General features: G+C 56.5%; 3 protein-coding genes across 8 annotated transcripts in view; 2 read left to right on the plus strand and 1 right to left on the minus strand.

Moving 5' to 3' along the window:
- The first annotated feature begins 83 nt into the window (after positions 1-83).
- On the plus strand, positions 84-7,023 carry SLC9A3R1 (SLC9A3 regulator 1). The gene is made up of 6 exons (XM_015880339.2): positions 84-496; positions 4,280-4,438; positions 4,881-5,034; positions 5,382-5,422; positions 5,898-5,993; positions 6,070-7,023. The coding sequence occupies exons 1-6, from the start codon at positions 131-133 to the stop codon at positions 6,232-6,234; spliced, it is 981 nt and encodes a 326-aa protein (XP_015735825.1). The 5' UTR covers positions 84-130; the 3' UTR covers positions 6,235-7,023.
- A 1,211-nt stretch (positions 7,024-8,234) lies between these two features.
- NAT9 (N-acetyltransferase 9 (putative)) lies at positions 8,235-11,212 on the minus strand. 5 transcript variants are annotated; one of them, XR_001558913.2, is made up of 7 exons: positions 10,902-11,195; positions 10,356-10,465; positions 9,452-9,592; positions 9,158-9,217; positions 8,886-8,980; positions 8,664-8,783; positions 8,235-8,525 (listed from the first exon to the last, which is right to left on the minus strand). XR_001558913.2 is itself a non-coding variant. In XM_015880342.2 (7 exons), the coding sequence occupies exons 2-7, from the start codon at positions 10,450-10,452 to the stop codon at positions 8,522-8,524; spliced, it is 531 nt and encodes a 176-aa protein (XP_015735828.1). In that variant the 5' UTR covers positions 10,453-10,465; positions 11,094-11,212; the 3' UTR covers positions 8,235-8,521. The 5 variants fall into 5 exon arrangements, 4 of the variants coding, with proteins under 4 accessions (XP_015735828.1, XP_015735826.1, XP_015735827.1 ...); XM_015880342.2 differs by having other exon boundaries at positions 8,664-8,797; positions 11,094-11,212; XM_015880340.2 differs by having other exon boundaries at positions 8,664-8,797; positions 10,902-11,192.
- Positions 11,213-11,345: 133 nt separating this feature from the next.
- The window catches only part of TMEM104 (transmembrane protein 104), a 35,531-nt gene continuing 30,903 nt past the window's right edge, over positions 11,346-15,973 (plus strand). The window contains exons 1-5 of one of the 2 annotated variants that reach the window (XM_015880322.2): positions 11,346-11,596; positions 12,804-12,925; positions 13,942-14,023; positions 14,980-15,082; positions 15,487-15,567. In XM_015880322.2, the coding sequence (XP_015735808.1) occupies positions 11,552-11,596; positions 12,804-12,925; positions 13,942-14,023; positions 14,980-15,082; positions 15,487-15,567 (433 nt within the window). In that variant the 5' untranslated portion in view covers positions 11,346-11,551. The remainder of the gene's footprint in view (positions 11,597-12,803; positions 12,926-13,941; positions 14,024-14,979; positions 15,083-15,486; positions 15,568-15,973) is intronic. The other variant, XM_015880321.2, reaches the window with a different exon arrangement.

Consider the following 15,973-nt stretch of genomic DNA (forward strand, 5'->3'; position numbering starts at 1 on the left):
GCCGTCCTGAGCCCGCCCCCTCCCTCTCTGATTGGCCGGCTCCGCCTCCAGCCCCGCCCCGCGGTATAAAAGCCGCCGCCGGTGGCGGGCGGGCGCAGAGCGTTGAGTCGCGGGTCGTAGTTCGGCCGCCATGAGCTCCGCTCCGCCGGGACCCGCCGCGCCGCGGCTGTGCTGCATGGAGAAGGGCCCCGACGGGTACGGCTTCCACCTGCACGGCGAGAAGGGCAAAGCGGGCCAGTTCATCCGCAAGGTGGAGGCGGGGTCGCCGGCCGAGCGCTCGGGGCTGCGCGCCGGGGACCGGCTGCTGGAGGTGGACGGGACGAACGTGGAGCGGGAGAGTCACCAGCAGGTGGTGGAGCGGATCCGGGCCGCGGCCGGGGCTGTTCGGCTGCTCGTGGTGCAGCCGCTGCGCGAGGAGCCGCCCGGGACACACGGCGACACCGACGGCCGCGAGCAGCGGGAGCCCCCGGCGGAGCGGGGCGGCCACGGAGACACAGTGAGTGCGGGGCGGGGCGGGGCGGGCGGCATCTGGCGCACGTAGGGCCGGCCCGGTGCCCCCGGGGCTTCGCTCCTCGCTCAGGTCTCGGCCCGTCGGGTCGCGCCCCCCCCGCTCCGTCCTTGTGCCGCAGGAGCGAAACGGGGTCAGGCGTGTGGCGAGGGGGGGGCGGGGGGAGCTTGATGGCGACGCGTGAGCACGGGGGGCTGCCCGGCCCGGCCCGGCCTCCTGCCGCCGTGTGTCCTTTGCTTTGGGTTTTGCTGTTGTTTGCTCTGCTCGCTCCGGGAGTTCTCACTTCCAGCCCCCAGCGCTGCGTCGTCACCTCCAAAGAAGAGAACAGAGCAGGTGCCGGGTCGCCCCGAGGCTTTTGGCGTTAACTGCCTCTGAAATGCAAATAGGATTTGGCGAGGGGAGGCGTCGTGCTGCGCCGGCCGCTCTTGCCCTGAACTGCCCGGCTTCAGCCGCGCCGCGGGGATGGGGAACGCGGAGCCCTTCGGGTTTCAGAATGTCCGAAGCACGTAGGAGTCAGCGGTTGCACAAACAGGGCGCTGCAGAGGGGTGAGGAATGGAGACCCGCTGACCTTTCCTGCCCGCAGCAGTTTCTAAGGGACGCTCGGGGCTGCCGCGGATAAAGCCGCTTTTTGTTTGCTCGGTGAAAACAAGTATTTGTTGTTGCGACCGAGGCGCTTCCTGGGAGGCCGTGACACAGAGCTGCGCTCCGCTCCTGCAACCCGCCCGCGGTGCCGAGCTGTTGTCCTGCAGGGCGAGGTGCTGCTGTCACCCAGCGCTGACTCTTCCCTTTGTCTAAAGCTCCCACGGGCCGCCCGTGGGCTCTGGTGGCCGCAGGGTGCACGTCGCCCCAGCTGGAGTCTCAGGGCAGGACACGCTGCGTGGGAACGAGCAGGCTGTGCTCCCACGGCATCCAACATATGGCGCAGTGCTCGCGTCCCCCCCGGCCACCGAGTCCTTCTGTGCTGCGCCCTCTGCTCCGTGAGCTGGAAGGATTCATTGGGACGCGGCTGATGGGGCCGGGGAGCGCCCTGCCCTGCACGCCTCGGTGCGCAGCTCCGTGCGGGGGTGGGACGGTTCCGTGCGGTTACCGCTGACAGCTCCTGTCGGTGTGGGAGCAGGAAGTCGGTGACGCTGCTGACACGGGCTGATCTCGGTGCAGCCCGGTGGTTTCACAACAGGTCGCCGGAAGCCGCGGGGCTGGGGCCGGTTCCCAGCCTGGGGAACCCGGAGGAGCCGCAGGACGGCGCTGGGAGCGGAGCCACCGAGCGGGGCGGGTTGTGCCCCCGGGCCGTGCCCGGCCGCCCCGTGGTGGGGATTCTCCCGGGATCGGTGCCGGCAGGAGCGCGGCGAGTCCGTGTGTGTCAGAGTCCTGTTTGCTTTGTGGGGCAGGGCTGGCCTTTATTTGCATGCAGGCTTGGAGACGCGTGTTGCCAGCGGCCGGCTGTCAGCCTTCCTGCTCTGTGCTGCTCTGTGCTGCTCCGAGCGCTTAACACCTCGGCCAGGACACGGTCCCCCTTAGCAGGGAGCATTGCCACAGCTGGATGCCACCCCAGGGGACATGATGGGCTTCAGGACGCCCGTGAGTGCACCCACCCACAGCGGGCATGGCTTTAGGGTCCTGGGGGTGGCCCCAGGTGGCAGAACACAACTTGAGCCCTGCTGGGGCTTTGCACCACATGGGACTGTCCCCGGTGTTTGTCTGTGGGTGGTGGCCCCCCGCCCCACACCGTGTTTCCGGAGGCTTCAGCTGCACGGCAGTGCTTTGATACAGCTCCTCGTGCCGGGCTTTCACTGCAGCACTGCTCCTGCTGCCCAGCGCCAGCTGTGCCCAGTGCTCACAGTGCTCAGATGCTGAATGCAGCGCTTGCTCTCCCCTGCAAAACCCATCTGAGCCCCCGGGTGCAGGTTGGGGTGTGGTGAGTGCAGCTGGGTGCATTGTGCAGGGAGAGCTGAACTGAGAAATGTATTAAATTACTTCTAGAGCCAACTGTGCTCGGGAGCAGGAGTGGGCTGCATGAAAAGCAGCTCCAGCCTGGCCCTACGTGACAGGGATGCTGCAAGAGGCTGCTTTGCATCCCCTTTGTATGGGGCCCCGGCGCGTGTGCCAGATTTCAGGACCCGTGTGAATGTGCTGGCCTGGCTGTCCTCGCAGCCCGTGTTTCTGCCGGCTGCTGGGAGCTGCCTGCAGCTTGTTGCTGCTCACGGGGCTGCAGGAGCTTCCTGTGAGCTGGGGCTGCAGATGCTGCTCATTGGGTGCTGTTACTGCGCTGGGAGCTGTGGGCACCCCGGGCGTTTTGCTGCTCCTGTGCTGTGCAGGCTGGGGTCCCTCCGACACCAGGCACTGTGTGCCCTGCTTGGAGCTGCTCCTGCAGCCATGGACGGGACACGATGTGCTGCAGCTCCGCTCCCTCCCGGCTCTGTCAGCTCTGCTTTTTGGACTTGGCACATCATGGCCCACCTGGAGCATTGCAGCAGCCGTGCTGTTGTGTTGCAGCCCCATCTGACATCCCATGCAGAGCACAGGGGATGCACTGGGCAGCTCCCGGCCAGCACATGGACACAGCTGGCTGCTGGTACGTCCTGCCGTAACCTTTGGTCCCCAGCTGGGCGTTGGTGAGCCTTGACCCCACGGTGTTGTGCAACGGGGACGGGGCTGATAGCAGCTGTGGGGCTGTCACACAGGCTGTTCTCATTGCGTGGCTGCTCCAATGTGTCACCCTCGGCAGCGCCCTGTGTCTGTCCTTGGTGCCAGCCCAGGATCATTGCTGGCCAAGGGAGTTTCGTGGTGTGATGTGGGTGTGCTGTGGGTAAGGAGCAGCGCAGGGCACGCACGAGGGGAATTCCTGCCTGTCCCCAGGGATGGTTTGGGTACCAAAGTAGGACAGACGAAGGGAAGGATAAGTGATGAAACCCCGTGGTGAGGGATATTTTAGGAACTCCAGTGTGACTTTTGTCACTGGGAAATCCCTACCGCTGATCGGGGGCTAACGATCAAGACAGTATCACTATGCATGTATTATGTGAGTAGGATGAGAGGTGATGGTTTTACACTGTGCCGGGGACTCAGGTTGGGCATCAGGAACCATTTCTTCACCCAGGGGCTCACAGTGGAGCAGGGGAGCCCTCTGGGGGTGCTCAGCTCCGTGGAGATGTGGCACTGAGGGATGTGGTCACTGGGGAGGGGTTGGATTGATGATCTTAGTGGTCTTTTCCAACCTTAATGATCCCATGAATCTACAACTATGAACAGTTGGACACTGAGTCAGGCTGGGGTGGTGCCACCAGGAGGTGAACGCCCCACGTGCTGCTGCCCTGCTCCTGCAGGTCCTGGTTTGCTGCAGCCATAGGTTGGGCTGCTCAGTGTGGGTGCTGCTCTGTGAGTACCTGGGGTCCCTTTGGTGCCACCCCCAGATGGGGGATGATGTGGTCTTTGTGTCTGCAGGAGGTGGGACCTGTTGGCATAGGGTGAAGGTGGGTGCCTGCCCTCCATCCAGGCTGCTTCCTCCTCTGCCTTCACTGGGCAATCTTAATCCCAAAAGGAAGAGCCCGATCTGAGGATGTGTGTAATAACAGGCTTCCGTAATGGAACACCATAGTTACCATGTTCTGCACCTAACCAGGCAGGGCTGGGGCTCACGGTCTGTTCTGGTCTCCATGCCCAGCTGGAGGTGCCCACAATTGTGAATTTCATGGGTCTGCAGCCCTGTGCCATAGCAGGGTGAGGGCTGAGAGCCGCCATCTCACAGCCATCCCTTCACTGTCCCCTCGCAGGAGCTGCGTCCCCGGCTGTGCCACATCAAGAAGGGCCCCAACGGGTACGGCTTCAACCTGCACAGTGAGAAGAGCCGCCCTGGGCAGTATGTTCGTGCTGTGGACCCCGACTCACCGGCTGAGGCGGCGGGGCTGCGAGCCCAGGACCGCATTGTTGAGGTGGGTGATGGGGTCAATGGGAGGCCAGCAGCATGGTGTGTCCCTGAGATACGGGATGGGCGGGCAGCGCCCAGGAGCTGCTCCTCTGGGGCACCCCCTGCCCTGAGTGCTGGCGGTGACTCAGAGCAGAGCCATCCCACCCCTGGGTGCAGCCGTGCTGCTCATCAACCTGTCACCCCGTGCAGCACCGCTGTCCTGGGATGGGAGGGCACAGACGTGAGGGTGTGTGGTGGCTGTGTGGGTCCAGGGCTGCCCGTGCTCGCCGTGCTGGGGTCAGCCGCCCTGTGCCGTCATCTCCTGGCACTGCCCCGCTCCCCGTGCAGCCCTGTGCTAATCGCTCTGAGAAAATCTGCTTTTAATGAGGTTGTGCTGCTAATCCCTGCACGTCTCCGGGCATCCGCGGGGGGCTGAGGAATGTCCGTTATCTCCGTGACACCCACAGGTGAATGGGACGCCCGTGGAGGGCAAACAGCACGCGGATGTGGTGGCGGCCATCAAGGCGGGCGGCGATGAGACCAAGCTGCTGGTGGTGGGCGTGCTGGCTGATGAGTTCTTCAAGAAGTGCAGGGTGGTGCCCTCGGAGATGCACCTGGCAGGTGGGTCCGGTGCCAGGCATGGGGATCCCATTGTGCTGGGATGGGGGTTGGTCGGCGCCTTCCTGCCCGGCCCACAGCTGGCACGTGGCTGTGGGGTGTGTGCTGGGCAGGGTTTATTGCCCTGTGGTTTACACTTTGACAGGGCTTATGGCTCAGGGAGCGAACGGAGGGTGTGTGGTTGTCCTTCACTTTGCTCCAGCCTCGGCTCAGCCTTGGCCCCCTCCCTGCCCTGATGGTGGCAGGATGCAGCCCACGTTGGCTGCCCCGGAGCTGTTGTGCCCACGGGCACCGATGGTCACAGCCCTGGTGTGTGCCTGTCCCCACCTGACGCCGTGTCCTCTCTGCAGGTCCCTTGCCTGAGCCCATTGCCAATGGTGATATAGAGAAGGTGAGATAAATTCCTTTTTGTCCTTTCTAAATCCCACCTATGCTGGTCTGTAGGCATGGAGCCCCTGGGTTTGGATGTCCCTCCTTCCTTTGTCTGTGGGTGGTTGGGTGACCCACGGGCTGCCAGGGTCGAGGCTCCCACACTGTCACACGAGAGCAGGTGCCACTGGGAAGGGGAGTGGGAAGCAGTGGCCCCCAGGAAGCAGATCACTTATAGGCTCTGTCCTTATGATGCTGTGGCTGGGAAGGAGCCCTCGTGCTTCAGGGAAGCAGCACCCCATTCCACAGCCCTCCTCCTGCTGCTGCAGCTGGGAAGTCAGGTTTAATCCTCCCAGCCTTGCATGGGCAGTGCAGGAGGTGTTTATTAGCACGGAGCTCTCAGCGGATTACGTGCAGGGAGGAAGGATGAGGGATGGCAGCAGCCCCAGGGGTGGCTTCCAAACCTCAGCTTCTCTCTCCTGCTCTGCTTCCTGCAGGAAAATGGTGGAGAGCCACGGCTGAACTCGGTGTCAGAGAGACCCCCCAGCCCTGCACTGGCTGCATCCCCTGAAGGCAGCGAGACCCACAGCGAGGTAGGGGCGGAAAGAATGACTGAGGGGGGGGTGGGCAAAGTCCCCACATGGAGGCTGAGCTCCTCTCTCTCCGCAGCCCGATTTGCAAGAAGGGGACAAGCGCAGCTCAGCGCCCAGCTCCCTGCTGGACCTCGACATCCCGCTGGCCGTGGCCAAGGAGCGTGCGCACCAGAAGCGCACCAGCAAACGGGCTCCACAGATGGACTGGAGCAAGAAGAACGAACTGTTCAGCAACCTGTGAATCCGCCCCGGGGCAGGGACACCGGCCCCATCCCCTTCATCCCCACCACCCTGATGGGGAGGACGGGGCTCGGGGTCGCTGAGCATCCCTGATGAGGATGGTGACGGTGCCCTGGGTGCTCCTCCAGCCCCGGTGTGAAGCTTTGTGCGCCCGGCTGTGTGCAGAGCTCTGGGGAGGTTTGGTCACTCAGAGTGGCCGGGTTTGGTGCCCCACGCTTCTCATCCCCTCTGCCAGCTCTCGTTCTCCCATCCCAAAGCCCACCTCTGTTTCAGCCCCCCCAGATCATCTCCCCTTCTAGAGGCTCTCGGTGATTCTCACCATGCCCTACACCGCAGCAGTTCCTCCTGGGGTTGGCACTCTTAACCTTGCAGTGTCCGTCCACAATGACCCCATCCCTTCGTTCCTGTGCCCACAGAGCTGCTCTCAGAGGCACTTGGGCGTCCTACAGCCTCTGCCCCAGGGTTGTTTTGGGAGAGGAGAGGTGTCTGGAGCCAGCACAGCAAGCAATAATAAGCAATAATCACCCCCGGTGCTGCTGCTTGCTCCCAGAGACAGAGCCGGTCAGGGCTTGTGTCCTACACTGCTTAGTTTAAAGGGTTCTCTGTAGACTCTCTTCTTTCTCCAAAATGAGAGTTTTTCCAATCACACAGTTTATTTCTTTTTTTAATGTATTTTGTGGAAAATTCTTCCTGTGGATGTTTTGTTTCTGTGTTTTGCAATCAGGTGTCGTGTTGTCAAGATGAAGATAAATTCTGTTTACTGGAATAAATCTTCCTGACTTCACATGTCCAGCTGGAGGCCAAATCCTTGCGGAGCCGTGGATCCCAGGGCATGGTGCTGGGGGGGGCCTGGGGGCAGGGGCTGCAGGGCAGGGCAGCATCCCTTGTGAAGGTGGCTGTGCACGCTGGGCCCTGTCTATGGGCAGACACCTTAGAGTCTGAGTTTGTTCGAATGTCTCCCTGGAGCAATTAAGCCATGGTGAGCTGATACAGGATTCGGTTTGGAGCTGGGATGGACTAATGGAGAAGGCTGGGCTGGTCCCAGTGTGAGTTAATGCCTTGGGACGATTAAAGGGCTTTAATCCCGCGGGGGGGGGTGGGGGGAGCCGTTCCAGTCTACTGTGTGCCTGCTCTAATCTGCCCATCCGTAGGGACTTGTAGGGACGTGGCTGCCAGCTGGGCTGGAGGGAGGCAGCGTTGCTAGGGGCTGCCCCAACCCCAAACAGCCACCACTGCTCCACTGGGGTGTGGGGTGAGCCTGAGTGCCTGGGCTGCCTTCTCAGAGCAGCGGGCTGGAGGAGAGCAGGGCACTGCCCATCCAGAGTGGGACCTCTGAGGGTTTTGCCAGCCCTGGGGCAGGGGCTGAGCCCCTCTGTGGAGGTTGGAGCCTGCAGCCGGGGGCTGTGGAGCTGGTCCTGCTGGGCTCATACAGCTATTTTTAAGCCCTGTGTGCTGGGACAGCTTATGCAGCTCTGTGCTAAGCCCTCCTGCTGCAGCGGGAGAGAGTGGGGGAATGGATCCTTTGCTGCAGCCAGAAGTGTGGCTCAGTTGGCAATCCTGAGAGCTGCGGATGGGGATGTGTTGAGCCCCCCCTCCCAAGGGGTGTTCTGGGACAGACCTGTTGTTGTTTTGGGTTGCCAGGGTGAAGGCTTTTCCCAGCTGCCTGGGGAGGCAGGGAGTGCCTTGGCGTTGCCTGGGCACCAGGGATGCCAAGTGCAGTCCTTGCTGATGCCTGAGCAACCACTGGGCTGCTGTAGCCGGAGTAGCACCCTGTGCCTTGGGGCTATGTGGGACTGAAGCCCTCAAAAGTAACACTCTCATGTGAAATGGAGGATGAGAAAAACCCTGACCTGCTGTTCCAGGTTGGGCTGGGCAATGGGAGGACAAGGCTGCTCTCTTATCCTGTCTCTTCCAGTCATTGCTGCTACTCTGGAGCTGGGTGAGGGCCAGAAAAGCAGCTTCCAGGTGGAGATTTTCACCAGTCAAAGAAAGCCCCACCGCTCCCAGAGGTACCTGAGATTTTTATTTTGTAATTATTATTGAATAGAGGACAGGTTGAGCTCCCAGAGCACTCAGACCTCCTCTGCAACAGTGACGAATCTTGCTCTGAGGGCAGTGGAAGCAGGAACACGGGTTGCTGCTTGTCCAGAAACTGGTTGTACCAGGAATCTATTAACTGCTGGTGACTGCAGGCCCCGCTGGAACAGCATGTTAAAGTCATGGAGTCACTCCGAGTCGAGTCTGTGAATTAGCAGCTATTGTCCAGGTCCAAAGTTCAGGCAGCATTCTCAGCTGTTGCAACAAAGTGGAAAAGTGACAAGATAACAAAGGAGACAGAACAAATCAGTCAAGTGCAGCCCTGTCATTTGTGCTTAGACCTCACAACAAAGTCCAACCTTCCCTGGAAACCAGGTTTGTGTCTGCATCTACCTGTCAGCTGGAAGCTTCTGTTCAATGTAGCTTTTCTTCTCCACGTGTTTTGTCTGGTCCAGGAGCCACTGTCTCTCTTGGTCACTGATATCCAGCCTCAGTGTCACCTCTTGGAAAACACTGTTCACAGAAACCTGTATCACACAGAAGAAACAGAGCTCCCTCCCAACCATAGGACAAACACTGCTCATGTTGGGGGTAGAAGCCGGGCTGTCACCACACCTCCTTAAAATGAAGCTTCTTGAACATGCAAATACTGGCTTCATTTTCCTGACCAATCTTAGCCTCAAATTTGGTGATGCCGAGCTCTGTCACTCCTACAAGAGAAACCAGAAAGACAATAATTACTGTTACCTGCTTGGCTGCCAGATCTACAAAGACACAGGGCTGCAACTTCTGAAGCAGATGCTCCCCTTATTGCCCTGTGCACCTCACCAGGAACACGTGCTTCTAGATCACATCACAACTTTACCCTTGCCTTGAGCCATCCTTACCATAGGACATCATCATCAGAGTCGCCTCCTTGCCAAATCCTCTGCCACGATAGCTGGGTTCTGAAAGAAGGAGCTGCAGAAGTCAGTGTCTTGTCACATGAGACAAAGCAGCTGTACTGGATTCTTGTCAGAAAATACTGCGACCCAGAGCAGCAGTGGATGCCATTCAGGGCTGAACAGTCAAGGTAATGCAATGAGAACAAAAAGCTGCAATAACATCTGTGAATCTGTAATCTCTCTACTGCTGCCTTTAGCCAAGGTGACAAAGACCCAAGACAGCAAGTAGAATCTTACCTGCAATCATTATTTCAATCTCGCCCAAAGTTGGATCCTCGGTGTCAGTGAGGAAGAGATTCACATCCCCCACCATGCAGTCCTCATCCCTGCATCCCTGCTCCGACCAGCGCTCCCTGTCCAGCACAATGAAGGTGCACTCTGGGGAGAATAAAAACATTATTAGGGCATGTTAAGTTACTTATGTAATACTGAAGGCTGAAAGTGAAGGTGTGCAGCGGGCAAAGTGACAGCAGTTTCCACACGTTAACAGTGAGGAAGTGGTAATAACTGAACTTCCTATGCCAAGCATGCCTGCTTTCATCACTAGAAGTAGAAATCACTGTGTGCTTATGCAGGCACTAAGACTAGAAATAAGCATGAAAGGAGCACGGAAATGTTCATTCTCTGATGGAGGTCTTGCTGTTTTTCCTCTCTGCAGCAAGTCTGGGCAAAGAACTGTTTGGTGCACAAGACATCAAGACTTAGTGATTCATCAGTCAGCCTTACTGCTGCTTTCAGCAAGGCTCTTCATGCCAGCGGAGACAGACGTCTTAGGCTGAGATCTTTGCCAGCCTCGGTATTTTGCTGCTCACTGTACATCTATGGGGCTTTTATAGGCAGTGATTCACTACCTGTAATACAGCCAGGGAACCAATTCAGACAACACATCTCAACTGGGTGATCACAAAACCATTCAATTTCTCAAGGAAAAATACAGCTCCCTTCCATGTCTTTATGACAGTCGGAACTGGGGGGTGGTGACTGTGCAGCAGCTCATCAGACAATGCTCTGTAAAGTCAATCAGGTGTCTTTAAAAACCACACGAGAAGGACAGCAGCAGCCCTGGCTGTTCTCTGGTTCCCAGCACAGCGAAGGCCCCTCTCAGCCCTCCCCCCCCTCATGAATCGCTCCATGCTCTCACTGTCGGCATCGTCCCTCCAGCTGCGCTGCATCTCGTACTCCTGCTCCAGGCTCAGCGGTTCTGAGGCCGTCAGACGCTGCAGCTCCTCGCTCTGCATCCACTCGTGGTACCTGGGAACAGACACAACCGGTACCGGCCTCATGGCGGCGCTGTGCCCCCAACACTGTGCCTGGCACCTGGCAGCTGTTCTGTCCTATAATGGCAGCCTGGCGCTCACAGCAGCTTAAAGCACCTGCAAACCTCTCTAATATAAACGTGGCTCTCTAATATAAACCTCTCTAATATAAAGCAGGGACCGGTGCTGCTGGAAATTCAGCTGCATTTGCTGATCCCGCAGCTCGGTGTGAAGCGCATCGCAGTGCACTGAGCACCATAATGCACTGAGCACCGTAATGCACTGAGCAGAGCAATGCACTGAGCACCACAACGCACTGAGCACCGTAACGCACTGAGCCGAGCACGGCCCCGAGTTACAGGCACATCCCGCTGTGCGCGGTGCCGGGCGGTGCCGTACCCTCGTACCCTCGTACCCTCGTACCCTCGTACCGGGCCACGTGCTGGCTGCAGTACGGAACCAGCGCCACCCTGTCGCCGCGCAGCGCCGTGCTCTGGTTGTTCCTCATGGCCCCGCTGCCATCAGGGCGGACCGGGATAGGGCCGCTCTGTGCAGCGGTAACTCAGCGGTACCGGGGCGGTGACGGCTGGGCCCGGCTGGTGTCGCCGCCCTCACTCACTCACTCACTCACGGCCGTATCTCCCCGTTCCCGTTATTCCGTCCCCGCGGTCCCGGCGCTGCCGTGTGACGCAATCAGCCGCTCGCCGCCGCACGCATGCGCACAATCTCCACTCGCTTCCCCGTCGCTGACGGTGACGTCATCGCCCCGCCCACTCCGCGCACACGTGACCTCGCAGCCCCAATCGCAGTCGAGCCTCTCACGCCCCCTTCTCCCCATTGGGAGCGAGCCGGTCACGTGTGCGGAAGTAGCGGCTGGCGGGCCGCGCGTGCGCAGTGAGAGCCGGGAGGGGGAGGGAGCGGCGGCGGCTGAGGAGCCGGGCGGAGCGTGAGGAACCGGGTGTGCGGGCACCGAGCGGGAGCTGCCGCCCGCCCTGCCGGTACCGCGGCGATACGGTGTGAGCCCGGGTAACCACGGGAGCTGAGAACATCGCCCTGCCGGCCTGCAGCTCCCCCTGCCGCCATGGCTGGAGGCATCACGGACACGGGGGAGCTCTACTCGCCCTATGTGAGTATCGACCTGCGGGCGGCGGGTCCGAGCAGCGCCGTGTGTCCGTGTGTGTCCGTGTGTGTCCGTGTGTGTCCGTGTGTGTCCGTGTGTCCGTCCCCGTGTCCGTCCCTGCGCTCCGTGCTCTCATACTTCCTTAATGCTCCCATCAGCGCACACTGTCACGTGCAGCTCCCTTAAGGTGTGTTGCTCCCGTCGCTCCGATGCTGCCTTTGAGCTGTGCCGTCGGAGCTTCGGGTTTGTTCAGTTTCCATCGTGTTACCGAACTGTCCCTATTTGTGTCTGTTCTCTCAGTGAGTTTATTTCAATCCCGTTCACTTACAACACTCAGATGTGATATCTCTGCTCTGTGCTGTCCTGTCAATGTACACTTACTCCTTTGCTGTTACTGAACTACAATTTCCATAGCCATGTGTATCCACATCCCGTCAGCTCTCAGACAAGTGCTTTGCAGTCACTTTTTCCCCTCCCGAATTCACAGAGCCCTGGACATAGAGTCAGTACTGAAACCAGCATCGTTGGCTTCCAAATGCTCTAAAACATCCAGCCCTGTGTTAATGATTGAATTCAGAGTAACTGGAGATTCGGCTGCAGAAATGGGCCGCAGCTGAGAGCACAGAGCACAAGGCAGTAACTGGGACACGTGGGCTCTAAGGGCGGGTGTCACCGACTCTCACATCACGTTGGCGCTCCAGCAGCTGCACAGAATCTCATTCATAATGTCGAGCACTCTCGTGTTTCCTTGAAGACATCCAGCTCCTCCACACACACACACACACACACACACACACACATCACATTCATCACATTCCCATCTCTGCCTGCTGGACCCAAGTCAGAAACACCTGAGTGTTTTATTTTAGCGTCCTGCAGCGAAGTAAATGGTGGCTGGGAGATGTGCGTGCAGAATGACAGCTGTGCTGACTGAATGAGAGGAACTTTCTGACAAGCTGCAGTGGCTGATTTTTGTCTTGGGAGAGCCCTGGAAAGATGACGGTGCTGCAGTGAATGCAGGGCAGGAGCCCTTTAAGGTTTCTAGGTAGTAGTTCTCTCAGTGCCCATTTCTCCACACTCCTATGTTTATTTCTAACGTGGGCTCACGCCTATCTTGCTCGCAATGACTGCTTTCTGTTTAAGTTTGTCTGTTTGATGTGGATGATCTCTGGCGCAGCTGTAAATTCATTCTGGATTATGTGGATGGTTGCAGGTTGGTCTGGTTTACATGTTCAACCTCATCGTCGGGACAGGAGCCCTAACCATGCCAAAGGCATTTGCAACTGCAGGGTGGCTCGTCAGCCTCGTTCTCCTGATGTTCCTGGGCTTTATGAGGTAGGATGCGAGTGTGAGTCTTCAGGAGACTGGGGGTTTGAGTTTGATGGAGCTGTAACAGTGCTGAGGTTTACGCTGCTTTTCTGAGTGATCCTGTCCCATGTTGTTTGAGCCCTGATCTCTGCAGCTGTGTTTCCTGTGGACCCTATTTGGAGGGACACTAAGCCCCATGTCTTGTCTGATGGGAAAGACTTTGTCTCTAGTCCAGACTCCCTTGGAAATGTCCCATGCTTGCCTGTATTACTGATCAATTCCCAAAACATTAACTGTGTTATAAGCAACATAAGTTTATCTCCTTTGTGATTTGTACGTGGGAAGCAAACTGGTTTTATCTTGACGTCTGGCAGCAGAATGGGCAGCTGCAAGTGTGTCAGGAGAACAAACTACTGCACAGCTGGACCCATTGATCCCCTCACCCTTTGTTGGACCCATTGATCCCCTCACCCTTTGTTGGACCCATTGATCCCCTCACCCTTTGTTGGACGGAGATCTTGGAGCTGGTCTCATGACTTTCATGCTGTTTTACCATGAGCTTCTGCCCAGATGTCTGTCTCCTCACTGGAGCAGCAGGTGGAGCTGAAGACTGTTGATACAGCAGTGATGTCCAAATAGCTTGAGATTCTCAGGTTATTCATAGAATTTTTTCTGGCTTGGTTTAAAAATAAGAATAAAATCCTTGTCCTGCTGTTTGCAAGAATAGGATTTAGAAGTTCCTTTCTTGTGGATATCCAGTTCTGTCAGCCTGGATGTGCCTTTGATTTGAAGGCGTTACTCTTGAAATCTTTTAGGTGCTACTATATAGAGGTAGCCACGCTCAATACATTAGTATTGATGTTAATGTTAACTAATGTATTAATGTTCCTAAGTTCCTCACCTCAAAGCTACGTGCTTCATAGGCTTGATTAAAATGTAAACTGTGGCAGTACCAGTAACTGGTAGATTTGGAAGCAATTCCTTTAGATAGTTGCTGAAAAATGTAGATTTGTCTTATGAATTAGCTGAATTTCTCTCCCAAGCTACATGACTACTACTTTCGTGGTGGAAGCCATGGCTGCTGCAAATGCCCAGCTGCGATGGAAGAGAATGGAGAAGCGCAAGGTTTGTTTGGGATTTAATTTTCCATTTTTCTGGGATTCTTTTGTCACATAATGCTTGCCCGAGATTCCTCTGTCTTTGCTTCGCCTCATTAGTAACTCCATTAAAGGAATAAATTTCTACTCTACTTAACTTTGCCTTGTAAAATATGGCTGTTAGTTCCCTGTGGGGTTGCTCATTAAAGACAGGATTTTCTGTTCCAGCTTTGAAAAATCCCTTGTGCTGCTCACATCTCTCACTGATTGTGCTTTCCTTGCCCAGAAGCATTGCTCAGTGAGTGCGGGGAGGTGGCAGCCAATATAGTGGTGCCATTTGGAGTGTCTATAAATCCTTGCTTACCTCAGGTCATTTAACTGGGACAGGTAGGAATGTCCTTGCTGCCAGTAAGGATGTATTGGAGGGAGCGGACAGTCCTGAAGTATGTCCTTGCTGTAAAATTGACTTGTGGCTTTCTGGATTCTGGTGTTAGCGGCTGTTCTGGGTCTGGGCAAGGTATAACTGCACTGATTTAGGTTCCTGCCTGTATGTGAGTGGGCTGGAGTTATGAGATGGGTGTTTCTGCTCTGACCAGCTTTGTCAATAAAAATGTTAGGACCATTTATTTATTTATTTATTTATTTTTTTAACCAGTTCTGCAACTGTGTCCATCTGACAAGTTGTTTTACTTCCTAGTGTCACATCTCACTGTATGTACTGGATGCTGTTGCTGTGTGTATGACCTGCTAGGACAGCAGAGTGCCACTCACCTTAGCCTGCTCTGCTGGTACTCATTTCTGCTCTCTGCAGTATCCCAAGTGTGGGCTGCGATCTCCCTGGCATTGCTGTTGTTTGTTGGCCTGTCCTGCCCAGCCTTATTGGGGATCTTTGAGATGCTGGAAGTGAGGCCACGATGCTGGTGATGCCATAGTTCGTGTTGTGGTTAGAGGAAATCTCAGCAGTGTTCTGATCTCTTCTTCCAGGAGGATGATGAGGATGAGGATTCTTCTTCTGGGGTGTCTGACAGTGATGTTCTCCTCCGAGATGGCTATGAGCGAGCAGAGACGCGGCCTATCCTGTCAGTTCGTAAGTACCTGCTTTGTGCTTTGAGACCTTGTCTTTGCAGACTGCATTCCAATGGTCTCTAGGAAGTGAAGTAGGGCTCTTCTGTCCATTTTGCCCTTAGTTCTCTATGTTCTTATTCCAAAGTCCTTCGCACTTCCAAGATAAGACTCATTGAGAATTCAGTTTACCTTCTGCAGTCCGATAAAGATCTTTCTTTTCTAGGTCACTAAGATGAGAGTACCTTACTTTGAAAACACTTTGGCTTCAGCAGAGTCATTGGACCAGTGACTCTGCAGCTGTGGAGTGCTAGATAGTACATACTGACCTTCATGCTGTTCATAGAGCTGCTTGAGTGCCTTCAGGTGGTCTGGCCGCTGGGTTTATTGGAGGGTCTGGTTGAACCCCTTCTTGTTTGTAACTTTCAGAGAGACGCGGATCACCAAATATCTTTGAAATTACAGAAAGAGTGGAGATGGGCCAGATGGCTTCCATGTTCTTCAATAAAGGTAAGTGATTCATGTTTTTAAGTCCTTTCTGGCCCTGCTGTGTATTGTGTACATGTCTTTTCCTCAAATCTCAGTGCACCTCAGTGCAGACCTGCATCCTGAGTTTCATCTGTCTACAGCAGTAAAAGTCACTAGTTCCATCTTGGTAGCACCTGAGAACGAGATGTTTGGTCCTCCCTGAACCCTGTAAGCCTCAATTTGAAGGATTGGAGGCTTCTGGGGAGAGTTCCTAAGAACTGCATGTGTCTGGTGGGGGGCTGTCACCAAGAGAACTGCAAAGGTGTGAGCTACTGGGTGGGAAGGCTTCCTGGTGAGCATGTGGGGAGCAGTTGTCTTTTTTGCCATTAAGTATCTTTGCTGGTATGTTAGGGAGTAAACTTGTAACTGTGCTGTGATAAAGCCGTAT

Source organism: Coturnix japonica, chromosome 18 (genome assembly GCF_001577835.2).
Source record: "Coturnix japonica isolate 7356 chromosome 18, Coturnix japonica 2.1, whole genome shotgun sequence".
In the NCBI taxonomy this organism is placed as follows: domain Eukaryota; kingdom Metazoa; phylum Chordata; class Aves; order Galliformes; family Phasianidae; genus Coturnix; species Coturnix japonica.